The following is a 26,161-nucleotide window of genomic DNA, read 5'->3' as shown; positions in this document are numbered from 1 at the left end:
CATGTCTTTTCTTTCAGGAGAGTCTCTATGACAGTGACACGGTACGGTAGGCTACCGGCAACTCTAGGAGCCCATACACACAATTATGTCTAGAAGCCCCCAAGGTACATCACGGGTGGTTATAGAGAAAGCACTGCATTTATAACAAACAATAATGAATCTATTGTGAGGCTTGTTAACACATTTTTAAAAATTTTATACCGATATTGAATACTAAGTGAAAAGGATTCTGTCTATCTATCTATCTATCTATCTATCTATCTATCTATCTATCTATCTATCTATCTATCTATCTATCTATCTATCTATCTATCTATCTATCTATCTATCTATCTATCTATCTATCTATCTATCTATCTATCTATCTATCTATCTATCTATCCCAATAAGATGCTGGTCGTATTGTTATTAATAGGGAGGGTTAGAAAAACCGTCTAAAATAATTATTGCATATAGACAGGTAAAAAAAAAAATGCTGCCATTTAACAGCCACTAGGAGGCGTAGACGATCAGATTAGAGAGATTGTACATAACAGATATAGTAAATAGTAGATGTTTTGTCTACTCAGCGTTCGTAATTACGCTTCAATCAAAGAAGAACTAAATTAACTAAATAAATCAAACAATGAAATGTGTTTTGTAGTGGAGAAATCTGCTAAGAACAAAGGAAGGAACTGCATTTTAGGAGCTCTGAGAAATGGCAGGGTTGCCAGTACAGGAAATATCAACCCAGAGGGTCTATTTTCTTTTTTTTTTCAATAGGGGATTATCACGCTGATACATAGTACTTCCGGATTCTGTGATCTTTGTGCACTGCCACTTCTGTTGAATCACCTGGCGAACTGATGAAGGACTACACTAAGTTTATTATACGGCATGGTAAATTAGTCTGATTCACTAAAGTGCCGGCTGCAAACAAACGTGCTACCTTGTTTTCTTTTAAAGTTTTAATCCACTTCTTCCTTATAACAATTCAGTCGGGAATCCATGAAAACTTTAGATAGATAGATAGATAGATAGATAGATAGATAGATAGATAGATAGATAGATAGATAGATAGATAGATAGATAGATAGATAGATAGATAGATAGATAGATAGATAGATAGATAGATAGATAGATAGATAGATAGATAGATAGATGGGTCCCTTTGATAAGGTCATTCACGCTGAGTCCAAAATTGAACCATAACGAATACAAACCCATACGAAAATGTCGGACTCAGTGTTAAAGAACCTTTAGACTGATAGTTTTACAGGGCCCTATGTATAAAGGAGTGTTTTATTGTTGAGCATGCCTGGGCATGTCTGATCAGATTTGCTTTATGAAGCTGCGCGTGGCAACCCTGCAGTTACCCGAGCGAGGAGGAAAGCAGCAGACACACTCACTCACACGAATGCGAAAATCAGCAGCTCCCGACAATGCCAGTAAGTGGATTTACTCAGCTAGACTACGAATCTTGCATTTGACAGTTGTTAATATAGATTATATAGTCTGTCGTTTTAATAGTAATCCAGTTGTTGATTATTTTAACCGTGCGATGAACATGGGAAAGTTTTTGATCTCACATGGCGCTGGTTCAGATAAGGCCTAACGTTAATGTCTCACTTTACACGAGGAACATTTCAACTGTTACATAGCACCGACAAAAAAGGATAGATTGAATCAGATTGGTGTTTCAATCGTGTTTTTAAAAGTAAGTTATTCTAGTTTTCATACTGACAAAGAGGGAAGTGATCAATATATGGCTGTTGAACATTGTTGTTTTTGTGATGTATTATATCTATATAATATATAAATATATTGCAGATTTCCTAATTAAGAGATTAATGTAACTGTCATTGTTGAAAGAAATGTATAGTAACATTGTGTGTGTGTGTGTGTGTGTGTGTGTGTGTGTGTGTGTGTGTGTGTGTGTATAAACAAATTCTGTAGTGTCCAAAAGTAATGAAAAACAAGAAGCTCACTGGGGAAAAAAAGGCATGCATAGATTACATCATAATCAGTTATTAATATTTTATTGGTTCTCTGTTGTTGTTTTTTTTTTTTTTTTTTTTTTGCATGTTTATAATTTCTCTGTATGATAGCCTGGCCAAAAATCATGACAACACAATTTGGCATGTTTCACAGCATTATCACAAATAAAACAATTGACTCTAGCACAAATCAATACGCTTAAACAATAAATAATAATGTTTAAATAAAGGGTAAAGATGTCAAATGTCCTAGGCTGGACACTGCTTTTGGCCACTACTGTGTGTGTGTGTGTTATATATATATATATATATATATATATATATATATATATAACCTTATTTATATATTTTTTTTCTATTTATTCATATATTCTTATTGTAACAGCTGGCCAAAGATCTACTCAACCCGTCCTTTGATTTTGAACGAAGGCAGCATAAGAAGAAAAGGCTTGTGCAGAGTCCCAACTCATACTTCATGGATGTAAAATGTCCAGGTTTGAGATCTATTGAAGAAACTTTGTTTGCCTTATGTGTAATATTTCACTTGTAGAAAATGTAATCTTTTCTGCTTATTTCCACGTAGGTTGTTATAAGATCACAACTGTGTTTAGTCATGCACAGACAGTTGTGTTGTGTGTTGGGTGTTCAACCGTTCTCTGCCAGCCAACAGGAGGAAAAGCTAGGCTGACTGAGGGTGTGTAATTATTTACTGTATGTTATGTCCAGGGTCACTGTTGATTTTGTATTTTTGCATCAGAATTGACTGCATATAATGTTATCTGGTGATACAGTGTCTCATATTGCAATATGATATGAAGCTACGTTTTCTTTTTCCAAATAGGTTGCTCTTTCAGAAGAAAGCAACACTGAGAAGGATGAAAAAGGAATGATGCTTTGAATACAAAGAAATTGTGCTACTTCTTAATGCCTTACTTTTTCATTGATTACAATGAATGAACTTTAAATGTGATTATAATTGGTGCATGGCAGGTTCTTTCTACCATGTTATCAGTTCAGTGGTTCTAAATAAAGATTCTTCTGCATGACACACTGCATCCTGCAATTTATTTCTGTGTGATGTTTTATGTTTAATTTATCATCTTGTGCAATAATCAGCATGCTGACTTCATGTTATGTGCTTTTTAACATCAATGCATTCAAAGTTGCTGAGGATATTGTTATCCTTGTTTTTAATAAAAGTTTGGGGTCGTAAGATTTTTAATGTTTTTTTTTGTTATGAACTTATGTTTATTTGAACAAAATATATTAAAAACTGTAATATTGTTAAAATATCCTTCAGAAATCATTCTCATATATATTGCTGCTCAAAAATTGTAAAGTAAATGTTTCACCTTAGATTTTATGCTATCTTCATCTAGAACATTTTGCTTAAATAAATATAGCATACCTAAATCGCTTCCATTCAGTTGCGATCATGTACAAGTAAACAAAGGAGGAAATGTTTTATTTGTGAAAAATATGACACAAGGCAAGAAACTTTGACAAGTTAAACAGTTAAACGGAGTCATATTCTTAGAAAATATATAAATACCGATTTTATTTTAACTGACAAAAAAAACTGCACCAGTTTGTCCAAATCACATCTAACAGAGAAAGAAAAGTGAACATACTCACACGAGATGAATAATTTACATGCAAAAATAAAGTAATATTATATCCTACCTGGATATTTTTATTCAAAATAATTCCTTTGCCTATTAATACTTATCTGTGGTGGATGTTGCAAAATATTCCTGGTTCTTCCTCATCAGATGCTTCAGAATTAAGAATTCCAATGGTGATGAGAAAATGGTCCATTTTGTAAGGCTTTGGTAGGGGGAAATCTTTGCTGTATGCTTTACTCTGCAATACCTAGATTTAACCACCCTAATTTTCAGTTTAGACTTGAAGTCATATTTCAGAAAGTATTGCACAAATGTTCCTATGTCATTTATTGAGTCTGGCACTGGACACCACCTTGCCTGGGCCCTTCATCTTCATCGTAGGCTTCACCGCCGTAGTTTCTCTTTTGTGTATCATAATCTACTTCACAGAGGTCAACCTCCTCCATATCATCTGTCACCATGACGTGATCTCTGGCGGGAAGCAACCGCTCCAGGTCAGGCCGCATGTGCTCAGGTAGCCAGTGATTATCTGGGAATTCAATCTGAGGGAACAGAAATGTTTATGTGAGATGTGACACAAGACATCCCAACACAAGATAAAGATAACCAATGTTTGATAGAAAAGAAAGTTTTGTTAATTCTGTCCCAAGTTTTAGTTTAATCAAACTCATTGTTTTGGGGACGCTGTTTTCAACTAAAAATGCAACATGACATCATGACTTTTGCGTAAACATTATCTATACACATTTTTAGCTATCCGCGTGTATGTCCACGCCGTTAAATGTCCAAGTGATTCCACGTGTATGTACACGCCGATAAATGTTTAAGTGATTCCGCGTGTGTGTACACGGCATTAAATGTCTGAGCGAAACGAAGCAAAATGTAGATATACATCTGGGGAGCGATATTTTTTTTTCTAGGGTGATGGGGTTTAGGGACAGGGTTGGGGCAGGTCATATATTTATATGTATAGTAATGTAACGTTAAGTCAACGGCATTCATTAACTCGATGAAAAGCGAATATGCGTGTTGATAGCACGCCAAAAATGGAAATACAAATTGGCGTGTCATACATACGCCATTTCATGAGATCAGTCTGAAGTTTTGGATTTTAATTTACACAACAGTGTTTTGGGGGCCCTAAAAGTTTCAAAGTACAAGTTTTTTAATCTTCTCTGAGTAAACTACACAAATTCTCATGTTACATAATCATTCATTCTCATGTTACATAACATATTTGAGCTTTAGCAAGAACGAACGAGGTTCATTCTCGTGTTACGCAGCACGTTTGAGCTTCAGCAAGAACCAATGAGGTTCATTCTCGTGTTACGCATCACATTTGAGCTTTAGCAAGAACCAATGAGGTTCATTCTCGTGTTACGCAGCACGTTTGAGCTTCAGCAAGAACCAGTGAGGTTCATTCTCGTGTTATGCATCACGTTTGAGCTTCTGCAAGAACCAATGAGGTTCATTCTCGTGTTATGCAGCACGTTTGAGCTTTAACAAGAACAAACGAGGTTCATTCTCATGCACGTTTCAGCTTCCTCGAGAACCAGTGAGGTTTGTTCTTGCGTGTCAAGCAAGTACAATTGAGCATCTTTTTATGTCCACAGTTTCTTTGTGAATAAAAGCCTATATTCTGTTCATGATAAAATGATTGAGTCTCTTCAGAAAATTTGGACTAAACCACTTGATTCATGTGGATTAATTTTACAATCTGAGTATAAACCTTTTGAAACGACAGTGGAAGATGAGTGGACAGGCAATGGAGGCACAATTCGTTTAAAAAAAATCTTCATTTGTGTTTCAAACATCTTGCACAGGAATGTGAAATTCACAAGTCTTGCATGATTTGAATGACATGAGGCAGAGTAATTAATGGATTTTTTTTGGACATTTTTCTGCGAACAAACTCCCATGCATCATGACCACAATTTATTAAAATTTGAAAAATAAATCTTAATTTGTGGCCACAATATATATATATATAAAATGTATATGTATATATATGTATATTTTACGCAAATCATGTGTAGAGCTCTATACTTTCACACATGTTCTTCATTTATTTTTTACAAATATCAGAACATTATTTATTTTTAAACTAAAAACATAACACAGAGTAACGACTTACCTCAAACTTTATGATGAGAAGACCTTTCTCACAAGGGTCTTTGTACAGAGGCATGCCCTCATTATAAATACATTTTAGGTCATTAGGTTTTATTACTTGACCTAAAACAAAAGAAAATAAAAATACAAACTGAATCAAAAACTAATTAATGTAAACATGTATTTACTAAATATTAATTGAAATATTCACACAAGTGAATAGTACGTGGGAATATATGCAGTTTTAATTAAAATATTTTATTCACTAAATATCATTTAAAAAAATAAAATCTTCTAAACAATTAAATGGTATAAAATGGTAAATACCTGGAGATGAATGGACGAGCAGCGATCTGTTATCTAATGTGCGGATTGTTTTTTTAAACCCACAGAGTGCCTCCACCAGCTTGATCTTCATTGTCATGGTGAGGTTGTCTTCGTGCCTTTGGAAGACAGGGTGTTCTTTCAAATCCAGTATGATTATAACATCACCAGGCTCCAGTCCAGGCTCTTGATCGCCTTCTCCGTGGAATGTGATTTTCTGGCCGTCCTTCATACCTGTGACAAAGATCATTATTCGTAAACTTCTGGGACAATTGCTCCTAATAATTGAAACAGAAAGTGTTGAATACCTTTGTCAATGTGAACTTCAAGAATCTTCTTCTTGCGCTCTGTTTTGTGTCCATTGCAGTTTTTGCAGCGGTCCTTGGAGTTGAACTTCTCTCCTTGTCCTTGGCAGTCTGAGCACATGCTCTGGGTCTGCTGGATCATTCCAGGTCCAATCTGTTGCACATGGACCTGAACCCCTCTTCCTTTGCAAGTTGAGCATTTTTCAATTGTGCCTTTTTTGCCTCCATAACCTGCAACCATTCACATCTTAAATTGATAAATCAACATTGAGTCTTTAAGAATTTAATATTAATATAACAAGTTTCCCAATAAAGGTGCACAAATTAAATAATAAACTCTTCTTACCGTCACATTTCTCACAGATCACATTTTTCTGAAGACCAAGTTTCCTCGTTGAGCCTTTGTACAATTCCTCCAGTGTGACCCCAAGTTGGTGAACCACATTTTTACCTGAATAAGGGGGAAATAACAACATACAAGCAATGAAGAGATATTACTAAACTTAAACTTTGAAGAACATAAAATGTATGCAAAACCCCACTAAACCTTGTGTTTAGACTTTTAATGGGGGAACATAAGTGCAAATATGTCTCACCTCTCCTTTCTCTTTGCATTCTGCCTCCACCACCAAAGAACATGTTGAAAATGTCCATGGGAGACTCTCCTCCTGCCATGCCTCCCTCCTTAATGGCTTGTTCGCCACCTTGGTCATACAAATCCCGCTTTTTGGGATCTGACAGGACATCATAGGCTTGTGATATGAGTTTGAACTGGAGAATAGAAAACATCCTAATATTACTAATTCTAATAATGCATGAACAAACACATCCCAGGAGAAACACTTTTCATCCTTGATCAGTGTCTATTCTGCATTTAACAGATCAAATGTGTGTCTGTTTTAGTATTTTTCTTTGTATTTATCTTTACTAAATTAACTTTTGGTCCAATTTTCACCTTAAACTTGTTGCTTATCATGCATTTTACTAGGTTAATGACTTTTTATTATAAATGCCTTATTCTGCATGACCATATTCTACATCCCTTAAAGGGTTAGATCACAGAAGAAAAAAAAATCTGTTATTAATTGGCTTTATGCACAGCTGCATTGTGTGTCTGATTATTGTTGCCATGACTACTGAGGTCAGGCACACCTGAATTAATCAATTTGTCCAATAATGGCAGACAGGAAACAAGGAGCTGGCTGAAGTTCAGGAAGTAGTGGAGCTGTGCATAAAGCCAATTGATCACCCTTGTGTCGTTCCCAACCCCGTGAGACCTTCATTTATCTTCCGAACACAAATTAAGATTTTGACGAAATCCTAGAGCTCTCTGATTCTTTACCACTTTCAAGGACCAGAAAGACATTTAGAAAGACAAAAGTATTTCTGCTTTTCAATAAGCGCCGCCTACTGTCAGGGAGTGAATTTACACGTTCATTCTGTGTATTGCCAGTGAAAACTGTTTGGGTATGAACACAAAGATGAAAACGTCTCTCAGACATTGGTTATGCTCATCTTTGCTCACTCCTTTTAGGTTATCTTTAGTAAAAAAAATATTTTTATCTTTTTTTCACAAAGCACACACAACAGACATGTGCTAGAAGCGATACCACCTGTTTTACAGAGTACGGAAAGTAAGTTTTAATTTAATGACCCTATTAATGACAGTTTTTGTGTGAACTAACCCTTTAATCCAACCAAATTTCTACCCAATACCAAAACTTAAAAACTACCATACTAACTAGTTATTCAAATGTAACATTCAAACATTTGATCAGGGACCTGTTTTTTTTTTCTTTTCTTTTTTTCTGCTTTATTCGGAACAAAAACAAAAATACAAAGCATTGACTGTCTATTGGTATCAATAAATGTGGATAGATCCCATAGAAATGCAATCCTTCGCCGACATGAGTGTTCGGGACACTTCCAGAAAGTTCCTCGCTTCTGTCGCTGTCATTGACAAGGCAACGTGAAACACTACACTGTATCTACATTTGGCTCAGCCCCTCCACTTACTTTCTCTCCTTCATTCGGGTTCTTATCCGGGTGATATTTCAATGCCAGTTTGCGATATGCCTTTTTGATCTCGTCCAGCGATGCTTTGGGACTCACGCCGAGCAGGTCGTAGAAACCGGTTTCTCGAACCATCTTTGATAGTAATCAACTACAGCATAGAAAATAATATCAACGGTCAGCTCACTTCGAAAGCATATGCAAGCTATGCGTATGACATTGTATTAAGCTTTAAATTATGTTCAATCATGTCACGAGCCATAAGTTTAAATAAATAAATAAATAAAACATTAGAGCATTGAGTGGTCACCCACTGTTAGTTCTTGAGAGAAAGCTAACGCACAACATTCCTCAAACATGTCCCATTAATTCGCGAATTAGTCTTAGAGAGCACTTCAACTAAACCCTCGCGTTTGCAGCCTACTTGTGAATGTTATACGTTTTACTTACACAAATAAAAGAAGATGAAAAGCCGGTTCGCTGTGTCTCCGGGTATGTGTGTCTCTCTGTGACTGTTACTCTGCTGTGTGAACGCAGCGCGCGCTGTCGCTCTTATATAAACGGTGGCGCTCCAGAACCTTCTCGAGCTCGCGCGCCGGAACCTTCTATGCGAAGAATATATAGAAATCATGGGATGGGTTGAAAGAAGGGCAGGCCGATTCCCATGTACTAATGTTATGCTACCAAGTATAAATCTATGCTTTCAAGCAGCAGCCTATATGCTACCAAAAATAGAATATTTAATTTGCATGATCTTTTAGAGCCGGTTTTCAAACTGGACACCGGGGACAGCGAGGGGGCACAAGTGAGAGCCGGCCCGAGCCTTTTGGGGGCCCTAAGCAGAATTTGATTTGGGGGCCCCTCCCATGACGCGGAGACTGAGTCACAAATGTCACGCAATAATGATACATTATAAATGAATAGGTTATGTATTAGGCTACAACAAAATTAATACTTAATAAAAAGAAAATAGATGCCTACTTAAATAAAAAAAGTTTTAACAGTCTTAAAACTGTCTCAAAACATATAAAATAAATTATTTGCTAAAATTATGACAAAACTGAGAAACATAACAACAAGCCTATTGTTGAAACCTAAAAATATTTGGCCCACTATTTCTCAACTGTCTCAATACAGTGTAACTGTCCTCAAAAGCTTTATTATTATTATTATCGTAAGAGACTTTGTTATTACATGACACAATCCAACAAAGTCTGTTACTAGGCCTATAATACCGGTAATGATGTTCTGGCGCTCGTTGTATGTGTGAATGCAATGTGTTTTTCCCCTCGGGGCTTGCCGTAGATGGGTCGTGCGCATGGGCTGCGCACTTGGTAGGCTACTGGAGTGTTGTATGGCAAGCCGTTTTAGCTTAAATTGTACACAGCCTTAATCGTCATTATTGCATTTTTACCAGTAAGAATTCTTTAGAATTCTTTACAAGCTTTACAATTTAATTCCTACTAGTAGCAATTACAATTATAGAGCTCTCTAATTAAATTCGTACTAATAACAATTACGAGAGCTCTTTAATTTGATTTTTACTAGTAAGAATATAATTGCAAAGCTCTTTAATTGAATTGCGGAGCTCTGCAATTGCATTATAGGCCTACTAGTAAGAATTACATTAGAGAGCTCTCTAAATCAGTTTTTACTAGTAAAAATTACATTAAGAGAGCTCTTTAATGCAATTATTACTAGCTTTGATTTTTACAAAGATTTTTATTACTAGCTTATTACATTCAAGATGATTAAGTTACCGATGACACAATAAAGTCTCCATTTACAGCCAGGTAACGTTAGCCTACCGGTATTGTGTGCATACGAATACTGTATTTTTGCTATACTTAAAAGTAATGTCTTTTGAAAGTAAAAGTTAATAATATTTCAGTAATTCATATAGAGGTAACGTTAATGGAAGAATTGGAAGGAGCGTTTAGTCTAAAACTATTTTCTGTCATTTGTGTTTCTTGCAATGTTTGTGCTTGTAATATCGTTTTATGTTGACAGACCATGTTTTTACACCAAATATTTCAGGTAATTACTCTGGTGCTGATGCTGCGTGTAAAGGACAAAATCTGGCAACTATTGAAGCAAACATAAACCTGCAGAGGTGAATGGACATGGGAGCTAAAGAGCCTTGTAAGTGGTTTTGTAACTTTTGTTGTAAATTTTCATACAATACCTTTACATTATATAGGCTACAGATTATAGTAATCTTGTTCAAATGTTAGGAAATAATTTTGTTGGTTTAAGAAAGCCAACATATTGTTAACCTATTTACACTATTATTATTACTATTATATCTGAGACATAAATGTTCAACTCTTAACTCCTAGAGCTTTAGTGCTAAAAGCACAGACCATAAAGGATCTCATCCAAAAGACATCCAAAAATGAGAATTAGCCCATGATTTACACACCCTCAAGGCATATAGGTGTATATGACATTCTTCTTACAGACGAATACAATCTGAGTTATATTTAAAAAAAATGTCCTGACTTTTAGAATGGCAGTGAATGGCCGTCTATCAAGGCGCATCCATCCATGATAAAAGTAATCCACCACATGACTTATAAAGGCCTTTTGAAGCGAAGCATTTGTGTAAGAAAAATGTTGTAAGAACGTCAGGGAATAATGTTCTAACAATGTTAGCACTAAACATATTTAGAATGTTTTTAGAGAAGGTTATTAGAACTTTTAAGAGAACATTTTAATAGGAACAAAAAGAAAACTACCCGCTGAAAACATTATTAGAACACTGCATGGTAAGGAATGTCTCAGAACATTTTTAGAACAAAAAAATTCTAGCTGGGATAGTCCACTTTGGAAAATGTGTAGATGTCATGGTTTAACCCCCTCAAACGTGAAACTTACACGTTTGCGTTAAAACGCTCCATTGGAGAGATATCCGGATGTTTATTCGCCTCTGCCATAACGACCTATTGGTTTTCATTAAACCGAGAAAATGGAATTTTGTTTTATTTAAGATCACTGGGAAATGTTCTATTATTTAAAATGCAAAAAAAAAAAAAAAAAAAAAAAACCTTGTTATTAGATGTCATGGTTTAAACTCAAAACCATAAATAGGGCTATACTGCCCTCTTGTGTCAAATTATATTTCTATATTTATTTTCCCAACAAATAAAGCCAAACCTGCAATAACCCCAACCCCGTCCAAAATACCCTTGAATTCAACAGATGCAGTGGCTCAGTCGATAAAGCGTTGGCTTTAATCAAGAAGACTTGAGTTCAATTCCCATACTTGCGTTAAATTGTTGTGATTATATCAAACAAAGTGGCCTAAAGAATATTTCTTCAACCCGGTATCGTGACAAGACGTGAAATAATCACGTTGGTCCACTTTTGAAAACGTGTAGATGTCACGGTTTAAACCCCCTCAAACGTGAAACTTAAACTTAAAACTTACCATCACGACCTATTGGTTTTCATTAAACCGAGAAAAATTTAATTTTCTTTTGACGATCACTGAGAAATGTTCTATTATTTAAAATGCAAAAAAAAAAAAAAAACATTTATTATTTTCAAGGTGAAAATGATTCATTTGCATGGATCCACGCCGAAGAAAACGTCTAAATGTCACGTTTTTAATGAAGCAGCCTAATGAGTAAAATACCTATTTTTCCAGCGTCCCCCCAGCTCCTCGTTTAAGCAAAAGGTACGCTAAAAACAACGTATTACATCGACGTTAAACCACGTTAACCGTGTTAACCATAACCCTTTAAATACTCGACCTAGTTCCATTGCTTAGCAACGGGAATAAACTCCTGTAACTTCAGTGCCCAACCCGTATCACGACAAGACGTGAAATAATTACGTTGGTCCACTTTGGAAAACGTGTAGATGTCACGGTTTAGTTTAAACTCAAAACCATAAATAGGGCTATACTGCCCTCTTGTGTCAAATTATATTTCTATATTTATTTTTCCAACAAATAAAGCCAAACCTGCAATAAAACCCCTTCCAATACACACTTGTACTCAACAGATGCAGTGGCTCAGTTGATAAAGTGTTGAGCTTTAATCAAGAAGACCTGAGTTCAATTCCCATACTTGCGTTAAATTGTTGTGATTATATCAAACAAAGTGGCCTAAAGAATATTTCTTCAAGATGTGAAATAATCACGTTAGTCCATTTTTGAAAACGTGTAGATGTCATGGTTTAAACCCCCTCAAACGTGAAATTTATTTAAAACCATCACGACCTATTGGTTTTCATTAAACCGAGAAAAATTGAATTTTCTTTTATTGACGATCACTGAGAAATGGTCTGTAAAATGCAAAATAAAAACATTTATTATTTTCAAGGTGAAAAGGATTCATTTGCCTGGATCCACGCCGAAGAAAACGTCTAAATGTCACATTTTTAATGAAGCAGCCTAAATAGTCCACTTTGGAAAATGTGTAGATGTCAGGTTTTCATTAAACCGAGAAAAATTGATTTTTTTTTAAATGCAATATATATATATATATATATATATATATGCAGTCAAACAAACATATGAAAAAGTTTTAGAATTTTGTGTTCTGGCAAACGCCCAGCAGAGGTCGCTAGTTAACTATCTAAAATGTTCTGCCAGCTACTAAATGATTATGATGGATCTTGTAATCGGATTAAATGTTGTATATGCAAAATGATCGATTTCTGGGCATTAACAACAATACGAGTAATAATTTATTATTTATTTAGCTGGGCACACTATATTTTTCAGCTGGGCAACTCTAAAACTAGCACTAATAGGCTAGTCAAACATGGTATATTGGGCAAGGGGGGAAAATGTCATTTCCACAACCGTCTTCTCCACATCTGTATCCATGGAAGTGATAGACAGTTGGCTTGTCAATGACATTGTAGTGCTTTAAAAGCAAAGTAGTTTGCATAGTACTAAAAATAGAGTGTATAAACACAAAATGTACATATAATGTCATGAGAATGTTTTAAATTGAGACATTTTATTGTTGTAGCCTACGAAACATCACATGATGTTGGATCCATTAGTGTGGGAGGAAGTACTCACCGAAATTGACTGCGAGTGAACCTTGGATAAAAAATGGATGATTGTAAATTCAAACAGAAAAAATGAATAATAGCCCAAATCAATAAAATCTAATATATGTATTTCTTTTCAATTTGGCATATTTTAAACATGTTGAACATTGGGTTCACCTGTTCATCTGTGAGTGAACCTTGGCACATAAGCCGTTTCTCAATACCAAGTACGCAAACTTCGGACTTGTGTCCTTGGTAGTTCAGACTTGCCAAATTCGACACAGGAGAACGAACTCCCGATGACGAGAGGACGCAAGTCCGGTTCTTCAAATGGAACAGAGCGTACTTGATCGTGTCACTCTGTAACGTTAGCCTAGCCGACTAGCCGAGGAAAGGCTGTTCCAGGCGGGGGGCACGGTCCGGTGATCGCTTTAGAATGGATCTCAGTCAAATTATCATAAATCTATAAATAAACCACAGATTTGAGCTTTAAAAAACTACTTTCTCGCCTGAAAAACTCTCAAAACTACATTTCGTGACACAATAACAGTAGAATTATATTTCAACTGTATAGCCTACTTCTGCCCTTGTAGCACGCGCGAGTGACGATACTCTGTCCACCAATCAGCGTTCTGCAGTGAGTCTAGCTCCACCTTTTAGTACCCTTTCACTGTGCTAGGTACCCAAACGGAAGGGTACCCAAAAAGTGGTACGGTACGGTTCGGCTTTTTGGTACCATTCACAAGTTTTGACAGTGGAAACGCAAATAATTGCGTACCGAACCGAACTGTACCGTACCGTAGCTACCACTCAGTGGAAACGAGCCATTAGACTAATGTGTTGATTTTTTTTTTTTTTTAATGAAAAGAGGCAGAGTGGTGTTTTATAACATATTTCGTTATTGTTGACGAAAAGATGCAGAGTTGTAGCAAATTTCGTTTTATTGTTGCCTAAAATATATATAAAGAGATAACCGGATATGAGAATCTTATTAAGGAGACCTAGATGGCATAGTGCAAGTGAAATGTTTGTCAGTGTACGTGTAATCACTTTTAAAGCACTGTTACGTAATTTTATATATAGATTTATCTGCCGACTTAATGACTCTAAAAATGAAATTATTGTGAGTTTAATAAATGTGAGGGTTAGTTCTACACGGTATCAGTCAAAGCTGTGGAGACACTGGTACTGGTGTATTCTGTGAGTCTATGTCACAAAATTGTATGGCTGTTGTAATGGATTGTATGGGTTGTGTTTTTTTTTTTTTTTTTTTTTTTTGTTTATTTGTTTTTCTCTTTCTTTTTTAAAAATGGACTTTGAGTCTGTAATAAAGTTTTGATTGATTGATTGAAAAAGAAGCAGAGTGGTGTTTTATAACATATTTCGTTTTATTGTTGCCTAAAATGAACATACAGAGATAACCGGAGTTGCATAGCCAGCAGAGTGCCGCGTTCAAGAACGCGCTGTTCCATTAACAGAATTATGGACTCGCGTCCTCGGGATCATTCAGTCCGACTTTGCGTTGGCTTCTTGGAAACGCCTAATGCCAGCGCTTGTTTAGTGACAAACACGCCGAGAAGCAAGAACAAGATCTGCTGTCTGTCATCCATGTCGCTTTCTTCACGCGAAAATGACGTCGATCGCTTCTTAGTAAGGGTACTGTTGGCGGTGGAAACGCAAGCCTGATCATGGTGTACCCGACCCGTACTGTACATACCGTACCGTACCGTAACCCTCACTGGAAACGAGGCATAATGGGCCATGTGGATCAGGCAACGCGAAAATGAACATGATCTTGTTTTCATTTTAAAAATATGAAACATTGATTTTTATTGACATTTATCAATCAGAGATTGAGGGTTATGTCATTTTATTTTATTGCATATAGTGAAGATTGATAATATAAAAATGTTGTTAAAAAGTTAAATAGCCATAAAGTTATGAAACCTCAAAAACGATTTTTTTTGCCATGGAACAAACTATAGTTTAATGAGACCAAAGATAGACTTATACACAAGAAGAATTATAGCCTACGTCAAGTTTATCCACTAGACTAGAGATCAGAGCCAGTGGCAAACGTCAGAAGCACTAGCCGAGGAAAAGTTCCAGTCGTTGTTGATCTGGCTGAGTGTCCGGTGAAGGCTTGGATGTCAGAACTCTGAAAACGTCAGATGCATTTTTCAGATAGGCGCTATCTTTATAAATACACTACAGATTTGAGATTTAAACAACCACATTCTCGCCTGAAACACTCTTAAAATTACATTTCATGACTCAATAACAGTAGTATTTTGATAATTCGCGGATTTTCTCCTCTCCTATTGACGCTTGCTGGTTAGTGCGAGGTGCATTCTGGGTTACCTGGCTATCTCAAGTCCACACTAGTCGTCACCACCATACTATCCGATGCATCCTCGGTAAACGGGGCGGATCAAGAACACATCCGGGGATTTGAAGTGGACTTGGCAAGATGTGAACTTTGAATTGGAACGGTACGTTTCACAAGTCAAGAACACAAATACAGACAAGAACGGATATTGAGAAACGGCTATACACTGCTCTTGTTCAGGGAGTGGTGAAACATGTCACATTTTCACAGAAATTTTCATTTGGATTTTTTATGAAAACACAAGAATGATTGTGTTTATGATATTGTTTTTGTTTCAAATAATTTGTCACACATGGAATGAGTTATCTTTTTTATTAAGTGCTGTTAGGGCAGTTGTTCATCAATACACTATCCCTGTGTAAAATTAAAATAAGAATAAACTTCAAACTTGAATTTGAGATTCATTTTTTTCCTACACATTGAGGTCATGACTCACTTTTGCATTTCCATAATGCATTTATGATTCTACTACAGGTTCTATATCTGAAATGTTATTTTCATTATAACCTGCCTTTCCCTTATCATTTCCAGAACCACAAATATTTTTTTGGTGAAACATAAAAAAAAAATAATAATAATTAAGGTAGGCTAATGATGGTGGTGGTGTTGATTAGTAAAGTATATGTAGGCCTATATGAGTTGAAAAATATAATAAAATTCAGAAATAGGAATGAAAGGTTTCAGTGGCTTAGTGTTCAGCGTTTTTTTGTTTTGTTTTTTTGGTGTTAACTTTGTAAAATCTTAACCGTCGCATTTCAGAGAAATACATGAATTTACAATTCGGAAACATGCAAGTGTGATGTGTAACAAACCCAATATATTTATAACTACAAATATTTCAACATATTTGATTGAAATCACATGTTTTTGTTCGGTTGTGTAATGACAATTTATTTTGCGATGTCTGAAAAAAACAACAAAAAAACATATTATTTCATAAAAATCAGCACAGCCAACTTCAGGGCAGGTAAGGTACTGGGGAAACAAATTATGCCAGTATTGTAATTAAAAATGTTTCATTACCTGAAAATGTCCAGGTCTAAAAAGTAGCATATTTGGAGAATCACCCTGGAATGTTTTCATCAAAACCTTAATTACTACTTTTCGACTAAAGAAAGAAAGACATGGAAATGTTGGGTGGCAAGGGGGTGAGTAAATTATCAGCCAAAGTTTTTTGTTTTGTTTTTTTAAAGTGAACTCCTTTAAGCTTCGAGAAGTCGACTCTTTTATGTTACAAGCGAGAGGAAACTCTTTGAAGCCCAAAATAGGCAAATTAATAAGCTGTAATAAATAAACAAATAACTGTATGTATATGTAGCCTATGTATGCATGCATGCCATAGACGGCCGGTTATCAAACTATTCACTCACTTGATTCGCGCCTTTGCATGAGGTCAAATGGGTTTGTGATTCAGTATGATTCACTGGGATCGACTCGCCCTCTGAATCATTTGTAGCGGTTTCCCTCACTACTAAAGGATGGTAGCCTGAGCCTCAGGACGAGAACAAACCAGAGAGCTTGATAAAGTGGATGCTTAATCTATTAAAACCTACAAAAGCGTCCTATCCTTTACCAGCGGTATTCAACAACAAGTGAATGCAGTGCAGCAAGTGAACCACTATACAGGTAAAGACACTTTCCTTTCATGGGAGAAAACACTAATACTAAAATCATCGTTAACCTACTATTTACTTTTTCTGCTTATGGTTACGAATATCATATAGCATGAATTTTGCATATCCCAACGCAGTTAGAAAAAAAAAATGTAGTAGGCTAAACTCAATACAAAATCAATGGTTTGACAAGCTGTGGATTTTTTGGTCGGTTATACATAATCAATAAACGGCCTGTACATAATCAATAACATAACGCTCATTTTTTGGGATATTACTATACTTTTAAGAATATATATTAACAATGCAATTAAACTGATTATTGGATACAACGTAAAAATAAATGTTTATCTGGATCAGTGATATCACAGTGTTAAATTAGCACTGGCGATGTTCATTTAACACTGTTTTTTTTTTCCTCATTTAAAATTATGAAATCAAAGCAAAGAAAAACTAAGTAGTTTGGTTTATTATTATTTCTTGTTATTTCTTAGAATATTATGATAATAATTGTTAGAATTGTTATTTATTTTAACTGCTTCACTGCTTATTAATATTTTAAAAATACAACTAGCATAAAACAAACATAAAATGGGATATCATAGCAAAAACCTCTGAAGATCATCGTGCAAGTATATTTTAACTTTTTTTATGACAAGACAACATTAGTTCAGGTTTAATGGTCATGTGACTTACCATTACTTTGAAGAATATATTTTAAAACTTTAAGATGTGTACATTAACACAAGGTGTAAATAAAATATCATTTCTCTTTCCTTGATGGTAACATATGACATTTTGTAGTCATTATTTAATAGAACTGTTTCTTGAAAATTGTTTTTCGAAAATCATGGAAACGGTTCTTGTCATGGAAATATTTGTTAGGATATTAGAAATTCACAGAAGAGAAAAATATGACTCTGTCTCTCTTTACCTAAAGGTGATAAAAATTGAAATACAAAAATATAATCAATATCTCATTTGTAATAGTAAATTCATTTTGATTAAAATATCTTAGAATAACTTAACATAAACTCAGTGGAGTGGGCTGTTTTATTAAAATTCAATGGACTGTAAGGCAGTTGCATATAAAAGCCCCTAAAACCCATTAATATGCATTGAGTGTTTTCACCTAAAGACATTTCACACTGAACGTGACTATGCTAACTTTCAATGAACTTCAAAACATTTCCTAGAAACTCAAGCAGTTGTATTTTTTTCACTTGGAGAATTGTGACACCGCCTCATGGAGTTATTCATTCTGTCCTCATTATGCCAAGAACGGAGAGATTTTGGTTAGTTCATCCCAGTCCTGTAGTCAGCATGAGCACCAGCACTCAAACACACCAGCAAACTGATCCCGCCAGTAACCAGCTTGGAAACAGGTTTGTGAATGAATGTAATGATATCTGTTGAATAACCTTGCACTGAGATGGCTTCATCCTGTTGAATTTCCATCTTATTGATTTATATTTGATTCATTTTTAGGGCTGTGAAACGATTAATTGTGATTAATCACATCCAAAATAAAAGTTTGTGTTTACGTAATATATGTGTGTGTAGTGTGTATAATTATTTTGTTGATATAAATACACATACATGCATGTATAGTATATATTTAAGAAATATTTGCATGTATACTTTATATATATATACATTATTAATATTATATATAAATATAAATGTTTGATATATTGAGAACACATTTTTCTTAAATATGTACATGCATGTGTGTGTATTTATATATACAAAATAATTATACACACTACACACATATATTACGTAAACACAAACTTTTATTTTGAATGTGATTAATCGCGATTAATCATTTCACAGCCCTACTTATTTTACTTGAATCAAAATTAATCAAATATCAATGTATTTGTCCCTTGTTTACATTTTTTTAAAGAAGCAAAATTTGAATATTCCTTTAACAATTGCACACTTAGTTAGAACTTGCGTGAAGTTATCTTCAGTTAGTTGCCATAAGTAAGAATAACACGCGAAATGTCTTGTTTAAAAAGAGTTTGACAGAACACTACTTGGAAAAATCTCTTGGTGTTTGTGCTTTTCACCAAACACTATAAATCAAAAAGCACAGCGGAAATGAAATCAGCCCAGCTGCCAGTTGTAGGTAGCACTCGTATACAAAGAGCATCAAGCCGGTCATTTTGCAGGGATGCCAGTTTTAAAGCAACCTAATATGCCCTCTTACTTGTGGCTGTTACGCAGTGAAGAAAAGAGACGTTTCTGTGACTGATGGGAGCTAGTTTCTCACACATTTTGCCAACAAAGCTGTAGGGGCTTTAGGACTTAGTAACCAAAACCTATCATTGTGGGGGCTTTACAATGCTGTTGAGCAGTTGTAATCGCCATGTGATTCATGGGTACGGCAGCAAGAGCTCGGTCTGTCCGCAGGTAGTCCACTGCTATCTAACAGGCCATCGCTCTGCATTTCAGCTCAGACTGTTCACCTTTAGGGCCCATGACAAACCTTTTGGAGCGGGATGTTGGCGAAGGATTGTGTAAGTAGAGTAACTCTTATTTTGTTTATCATATTCAGGGTTTGGATATCAGGCTTATGTTCTGAGCATTCATTCACATCATCACATTTTTATTCATTGAACTGTGATTATCTCCTATTCAATGCAGCAGAGAAACAGAGCACTGAGGAGGTTCTGGCAGGTGTGGAATTGGCACCAGCCCAATCCCTATGGACTACAGAAGCCAGTGGATCAGTTCAGCTGAGAATAGATGAACTTTGCCCAGGACAGCCCCTCACTATATATCAGATGTTTACCAACTCAGTTCAGAAGTATGGGAAGCTGACTGCTTTGGCAACCAAAAGAGGAAACGAATGGGAAAAAGTGACCTTTTCGGAATATTTTCACCTCAGTCGAATGGCCGCCAAAAGCTTTCTAAAGGTGATCTTGGAAGGTTTTTTTAAACACTAATTTCATGTTTTATTTGCACAGCTCGTTCAAATTTACAGATTAGATTTAATACAGTGATATTTGACAATTTTCCTAGCTTGGTCTGGAGCGGTTCCACGGTGTAGCCGTCCTGGGATTTAACTCTGCAGAGTGGTTTATCGCTGCTACTGGAACTGTGTTTGCAGGGTGAGAAACACCTGTAGGTTGTTTACATCATGCCTAAAATTTCATACTTGTTAGTTTTGGTGTTGCTAACCCCAAATTGTATAAACTCTTGAACTGTAAGTATGTTTATATGTGCATAATCAAGGTACAACTTTTTTTTTCTTTCTTTTGCGTAGTCAAACTACAGTGTTGGTTTCTCTGTCCAAGTATACACGACACAATGCTTAAATCAAATATTTAAATAATACATAAATACATGCTGTGCATCACCTTTTGTCTTTTCTGTCATGGGCACAATTCCAAGGACAAATGTTTCCCAATTATACAATTGTATACAAGCTACAATTTCATCATCTTGGTCTGTTAGTCCAAATTCACAAAAAACAGCGAACTAAAGTGTTTACATGGCATTTTAAAAAGTAATGATTTTGAAATGATTTAGTTTTTGGTTGCATCTGAAAGCTAAAAAAATTCTGCCTTAAAAGGGATGCATTCCAAGTTAAGAAAGCATCAAGGCACGTCCAAATCCAATGTTATCTTCACTTCCTGTCTCTTGAGATGCCTTTATCTGATCGAATTTTAAAGGCAGCATAGACGTATCCTTCAGTGACAGTTAAAGGGATAGTTCACCTCAAAATTGATATAATTTCATTAATTACTCACCCTCATGTTGTTTCAAACTCATAAGACTTTCATTCATCTTCAGAACACAAAGAAATGTTAAATGGAACCTGAGAGATTTCTGTTCCTCCATTGACAGTCTACAACTACCACTTTGGACAGTTTAAAAAGTTAATAAAGAGATGGTAAAACTAAATAATATCAGCTGAGTGGTTTAGTCCTTTTCTGAAGAGACCCGATCACTTTAAATTCATCAACGCACATAGCAGTTATGGTAAACAGAAGCTCAAAAATGATTGCTTGCGTGCAAGAACCAATGAGGTTCATTCTCGTGTTTGAGCTTCCACAAGAACCAATGAGGTTCGTTCTCGTGTTTGAGCTTCCACAAGAACCAATGAGGTTTGACTTGTGTTTAAGCTTCCATAAGAACCAATGAGGTTCGTTCTCGTTTTTGAGCTTCCACAAGAACCAATGAGGTTTGTTCTCGTGTTTGAGCTTCCACAAGAACCAATGAGGTTCGTTCTCGTGTTTGAGCTTCCACAAGAACCAATGAGGTTTGTTCTTGTGTTTGAGCTTCCACAAGAACCAATGAGGTTCATTCTCATGTTTGAGCTTCCACAAGAACCAATGAGATTAAATTTCGTGTTTGAGCTTCCACAAGAACCAATGAGGTTTGTTCTCGTGTTTGAGCTTCCACAAGAACCAATGAGGTTTGTTCTTGTGTTTGAGCTTCCACAAGAACCAATGAGGTTCATTCTCGTGTTTGAGCTTCCACAAGAACCAATGAGATTAAATTTCGTGTTTGAGCTTCCACAAGAACCAATGAGATTCATTCTCGTGTTTGAGCTTCCACAAGAACCAATGAGATTCATTCTCGTGTTTGAGCTTCCACAAGAACCAATGAGATTCATTCTCGTGTTTGAGCTTCCACAAGAACCAATGAGATTCATTCTCGTGTTTGAGCTTCCACAAGAACCAATGAGGTTTGTTCTCGTATTTGAGCTTCCACAAGAACCAATGAGATTCATTCTCGTGTTTGAGCTTACACAAGAACCAATGAGATTCATTCTCGTGTTTGAGCTTCCACAAGAACCAATGAGATTCATTTTCGTGTTTGAGCTTACACAAGAACCAATGAGGTTTGTTCTCGTGTTTGAGCTTACACAAGAACCAATGAGATTCATTCTCGTGTTTGAGCTTCCACAAGAACTAATGAGATTCATTCTCGTGTTTGAGCTTCCACAAGAACCAATGAGGTTTGTTCTCGTGTTTGAGCTTCCTCAACAACCAATGAGGTTTGTTCTCGTGTTTGAGCTTCCACAAGAACCAATGAGGTTTGTTCTCGTGTTTGAGCTTCCACAAGAACCAATGAGGTTTAAGCTTTCGGATGCAGCCTTAGTCTGATTGATATTTAAAATTGCATGTGAATGTACGTCTTGTGAAACATGGAACAAGATCATTAAAAATGACCTTTTGTAGTCTTATCAATATAAAGCATGAAAAGCCCATTTACACATTGGCCAAGCTCTTACAGGGGCCTATACATATCAAATTCAAACTGAAGCGAACTAAATAAATAGCAATGTTAGGGCTAGAATCCCAGCCCTCACATCTATATTTTCTGTTTATGCTAGGGGCATAATAGCAGGGATCTATACCACAAACTCACCGGATGCTTGCCTCTACGTCGCAAATGATTTAAGAGCCAATGTCATTGTTGTGGAAAATCAAGAGCAGCTGGATAAGATTTTACAGGTAAAATTTGATGTACTTTATATTCTCAACCTGGAGCTTCTCATAATCAATGAACAAACTAATTAATACTCCTGTTTTATTGTTAGGTTAGGGATAAGCTGCTACACTTAAAAGCCATAGTGCAGTATTCTGGATCTTTGAAGGAGAAGTTGCCCAATCTCTATTCGGTGAGTGTTGGATAAACAGAGACCTGTCTGAGTTTACTTTTTTTTTTAACCAAAGACTTACGGTGACTGCTTGTCTTTGGACAGTGGGAAGAGTTCATGGCACTAGGACTGGAAATCTCTGATCAAGAACTGGATGAAGTCATCAGTAACCAGAAAGCCAATCAGTGCTGCGTAATTATTTACACATCTGGAACAACCGGACCACCCAAAGGAGTGATGTTAAGCCATGACAACGTATGCAGCTATGACAAAAAGTTACATTCACAATATAGTGGCAATGTTGTGTTGTAGATCACTGACAATTTTGAACTCTGGACTCCGATAGATCACATGGACAACCCATCATGGAATCAGGGTTGGAGGTGTGCAGCCAGCTGAAATCAGGCAAGAGTCTATAGTCAGCTACCTTCCTCTCAACCATATTGCTGGCCAAATGTTTGATCTCTGGGCAGGGATCCAGTTCGGGGAGCAGGTTTTCTTTGCTCAGCCAGATGCTCTAAAGGTAATTGCTCAAAAACAGGACTCTTTAGACTGGGGTGTCCAATACTGCTCCTGGAGGGCCACCTTCCTGCAGAGTTTAGATCCAATACGCCTACCCTGAAGTTTCTATTTAAATTGGACACTCTACTGGAAGGTGGAACTTTTGCTTTAAATCCTGTAACTGGTGTTGTAATTTAGACCAGCTCATTCAAGTCTAGGCCAAGACCTGAGTAATTTGAGTTCAGGGGCCGGTTGGATAAACTGCTTAGATTAGTCTCGAAAGTTTACCAAAGACTGGTAAAAAGATAGATCTGTCAAATTTGAATCAGAAAAGTAAGACTGATTACCTCTTGACTAATTTTTAGTTGGACAAATAGTTGTTAAGACAGTCTTAACATTGTGGCTAAGCTTATGCAACTGGCCTCAAGTCAAGACAGACACCTGGACTGGAGAGGGTTGAGTCCAAGTGAAAATATGGTCTTGGACTTGAGACTGGACCACTGCCACACTGTCAAATAAAGCATTGTCTATTCTGCACTGCTCACTTGTTTTATCTTCCCTTCTAGGGGAGTTTGGTAGACACCCTTCGAGAGGTAAACCCCACGGCCCACTTGGGCGTTCCTCGTGTTTGGGAGAAAATTATGGAAAAGATCAAAGAAGGCATATCGCAGTGTGGATACATGAAAAGGAAACTGGTGACATGGGCCATGTCTGTTAGTCTGGAGGAAAATCAAAGGCTTACCAAGTACATATATCTTTTTAAAGTACTGTCTGTATGTTACATTCATGCTATTTGGACCTTTATGTTTATATGATCATTGTCTTCAAATTAGGGATGAGGAGAAGTCATTCCTCTTCAATCTTGCGGACAGCTTGGTCTTACAAAAGCTTCGTGCCGAGGTGGGCCTCTCTAATTGTGAAAAATTCTTTTCGGGAGCTGCGCCTATTGGAAGCGAAACACTTCAGTTTTTCCTTGGTCTCAACATTCGTCTGTATGAAATTTACGGGATGAGTGAATGCTCAGGACCCAACTTTTTTTCTGGACCCAAAGTGTACCGCTTTTCAAGGCAAGCCTTCTTTCCTCAATTTACAGGTTGAATAATTTTAACTTGAAGGTCAATAATCAAGTTCACTGTGTAACGTGTCCTTGAACTCTTCTAGCTGTGGTAAGGTGGTTCCAGGCTGCAGATACAAACTAGTAAACATGGACGCTGACGGAATTGGAGAAGTGTGTTTTTGGGGCAGGAATGTCTTCATGGGCTTCCTCAACCTTGAGCAAAAAACAAAGGAGGCTTTGGATGAAGATGGATGGCTCCACTCTGGAGACTTGGGAAAGGTAGATGAAGATGGCTTTATTTACATTACCGGAAGAATAAAAGGTAAAGGATGCTATTTTTAACCCTACACATTTTTTTTACTAGCTTTGATGGTACTGTGTAATTCGATTTAGGTTAACTTTAAATGGCATTTCCATTCAATCTCTTTCCTTTCAGAGCTCATTATCACTGCCGGAGGAGAAAACGTTCCCCCACTTCCCATAGAGGATGCAGTGAAACAGCAGTTGCCAATCATCAGCAATGCTATGCTAATCGGAGACAAAATGAAATTTCTGTCCATGCTGCTAACGCTAAAGGTAAACTATGCTTTAAAATAAAGTTATGGCTTCAACAACTCTTAAATCATTTAGGTTATTCTGTTCTTCTTTTCCTTGGATAGTGCACAATCAATCCAGAGACCACAGAGCCAACAGACAGTCTTAGCTTGGAGGCTGTGGAATACTGTCAGCGACTTGGTAGCCAAGCGACAAAAGTGTCAGACATCATTGGAGGAAAAGACAAGCTAGTGTACCAGTCCATTAAAGAGGGTATTGCACTGGTCAATGCAAAAGCAAACTCAAACGCACAACGCATACAAAAGTGGACCATATTAGGGAAAGATTTCTCAATTGTTGGAGGAGAACTAGGTGAGTGCAGAAATACCTACCTGTAGATGTCCATTGCTTGTTTTTATAAACTGGATGGAGAAATGTATCTGGATCTCAACTTGTATTGAACCTGCAAGACTGTTCATTCCAAAAGATAACAGAATATATTTTTTTTTCAGGCCCTACAATGAAACTACGTCGCCCAGTGGTGTTGCAGAAGTATCACAGTGAAATAGAGAGTTTTTACAGAGTATAGAAGACCCCCAGACTGGCTGTATCTCAATCAAAGATAGTATTGCTTTTTGCTAAGAAAGATTGCAGCAACATGCTTTTTTAATTTAACAACATAATTTACTCCTATTTTAAACCTACTGTTATTTAGTTTGTTCTATTCCGTTTAATATTCCTGTATGTTTTGATCAGATCTTAAAAGTAAAACTCACTCGCTTTGTGCATATACTGACTGTATATGGAAATGCTCTCATTTTTATGCAGTGCTATAATGATAGTATAAAAGTGCTCTGTAAAAATTAAGACATAGGCTGATTTGCCCATAAAAAATAGACGTTATATTCTGTCTTGATGGTACACTCATTTCACAATTGACACAGCAAAGGCTAACAGCTGTTTGAACTATATTAATTGTTAACCATAACACAAAGTTCATAGCTGATATAAAAGTACAACCTAAAAACGGATTCAACACGCTTTAAAGAGAAAAGAACGCACAGTACGTATTTCAGCCCCTA

General features: G+C 36.3%; 3 protein-coding genes across 5 annotated transcripts; 2 read left to right on the top strand and 1 right to left on the bottom strand.

The window, feature by feature from the left end:
- The first annotated feature begins 1,311 nt into the window (after positions 1 to 1,311).
- Positions 1,312 to 3,022, top strand: rps27l (ribosomal protein S27 like). The gene is made up of 4 exons (XM_039647822.2): positions 1,312 to 1,427; positions 2,362 to 2,470; positions 2,560 to 2,670; positions 2,818 to 3,022. The coding sequence occupies exons 1-4, from the start codon at positions 1,422 to 1,424 to the stop codon at positions 2,844 to 2,846; spliced, it is 255 nt and encodes an 84-aa protein (XP_039503756.2). The 5' UTR covers positions 1,312 to 1,421; the 3' UTR covers positions 2,847 to 3,022.
- A 392-nt stretch (positions 3,023 to 3,414) lies between these two features.
- On the bottom strand, positions 3,415 to 8,918 carry dnaja (DnaJ heat shock protein family (Hsp40) member A). The gene is made up of 8 exons (XM_039648216.2): positions 8,806 to 8,918; positions 8,359 to 8,506; positions 6,939 to 7,113; positions 6,689 to 6,793; positions 6,346 to 6,573; positions 6,041 to 6,271; positions 5,736 to 5,836; positions 3,415 to 4,143 (listed from the first exon to the last, which is right to left on the bottom strand). The coding sequence occupies exons 2-8, from the start codon at positions 8,488 to 8,490 to the stop codon at positions 3,928 to 3,930; spliced, it is 1,188 nt and encodes a 395-aa protein (XP_039504150.1). The 5' UTR covers positions 8,491 to 8,506; positions 8,806 to 8,918; the 3' UTR covers positions 3,415 to 3,927.
- Positions 8,919 to 17,263: 8,345 nt separating this feature from the next.
- On the top strand, positions 17,264 to 25,982 carry acsbg1 (acyl-CoA synthetase bubblegum family member 1). Of its 3 annotated transcripts, none has more exons than XM_039647848.2 (15): positions 17,264 to 17,380; positions 18,597 to 18,752; positions 19,828 to 19,892; positions 20,020 to 20,291; positions 20,398 to 20,486; positions 22,721 to 22,841; positions 22,928 to 23,008; positions 23,093 to 23,242; positions 23,334 to 23,510; positions 24,055 to 24,233; positions 24,322 to 24,555; positions 24,650 to 24,867; positions 24,982 to 25,121; positions 25,205 to 25,451; positions 25,592 to 25,982. In XM_039647848.2, exons 2-15 carry the CDS (start codon positions 18,640 to 18,642, stop codon positions 25,666 to 25,668), a joined length of 2,163 nt encoding a protein of 720 aa, XP_039503782.2. In that variant the 5' UTR covers positions 17,264 to 17,380; positions 18,597 to 18,639; the 3' UTR covers positions 25,669 to 25,982. The 3 variants fall into 3 exon arrangements, with proteins under 3 accessions (XP_039503782.2, XP_088983949.1, XP_088983951.1); XM_089127823.1 differs by having other exon boundaries at positions 18,564 to 18,752; XM_089127825.1 differs by having other exon boundaries at positions 17,265 to 17,380; positions 18,648 to 18,752.
- The last annotated feature ends 179 nt before the right edge of the window (positions 25,983 to 26,161 follow it).

This window comes from Pimephales promelas, chromosome 25, assembly GCF_988280905.1.
Source record: "Pimephales promelas chromosome 25, fPimPro1.hap1.1, whole genome shotgun sequence".
In the NCBI taxonomy this organism is placed as follows: domain Eukaryota; kingdom Metazoa; phylum Chordata; class Actinopteri; order Cypriniformes; family Leuciscidae; genus Pimephales; species Pimephales promelas.
The sequence above is the reverse complement of the archived record's forward strand: the minus strand, read 5'-3'. Positions and strand labels throughout refer to the sequence as shown.

What these genes read in the sequence shown, in the direction of transcription:
- dnaja (XM_039648216.2), bottom strand. Translation starts at nt 8,490, where the DNA reads ATGGTTCGAGAAACCGGTTTCTACGACCTGCTCGGCGTGAGTCCCAAA. An exon ending in GATCTGTGAGAAATGTGACG is followed by an intron (nt 6,574 to 6,688) that starts GTAAGAAGAGTT and finishes GAATGGTTGCAG; the next exon opens with GTTATGGAGGCAAAAAAGGC. An exon ending in TTCTCATCATAAAGTTTGAG is followed by an intron (nt 4,144 to 5,735) that starts GTAAGTCGTTAC and finishes CTGTTCCCTCAG; the next exon opens with ATTGAATTCCCAGATAATCA.
- rps27l (XM_039647822.2), top strand. An exon ending in CATGGATGTAAAATGTCCAG is followed by an intron (nt 2,471 to 2,559) that starts GTTTGAGATCTA and finishes ATTTCCACGTAG; the next exon opens with GTTGTTATAAGATCACAACT. An exon ending in AAAAGCTAGGCTGACTGAGG is followed by an intron (nt 2,671 to 2,817) that starts GTGTGTAATTAT and finishes TTTTCCAAATAG; the next exon opens with GTTGCTCTTTCAGAAGAAAG.
- acsbg1 (XM_039647848.2), top strand. Translation starts at nt 18,640, where the DNA reads ATGCCAAGAACGGAGAGATTTTGGTTAGTTCATCCCAGTCCTGTAGTC. An exon ending in GGATGTTGGCGAAGGATTGT is followed by an intron (nt 19,893 to 20,019) that starts GTAAGTAGAGTA and finishes TATTCAATGCAG; the next exon opens with CAGAGAAACAGAGCACTGAG. An exon ending in AAAGTGTACCGCTTTTCAAG is followed by an intron (nt 24,556 to 24,649) that starts GCAAGCCTTCTT and finishes GAACTCTTCTAG; the next exon opens with CTGTGGTAAGGTGGTTCCAG.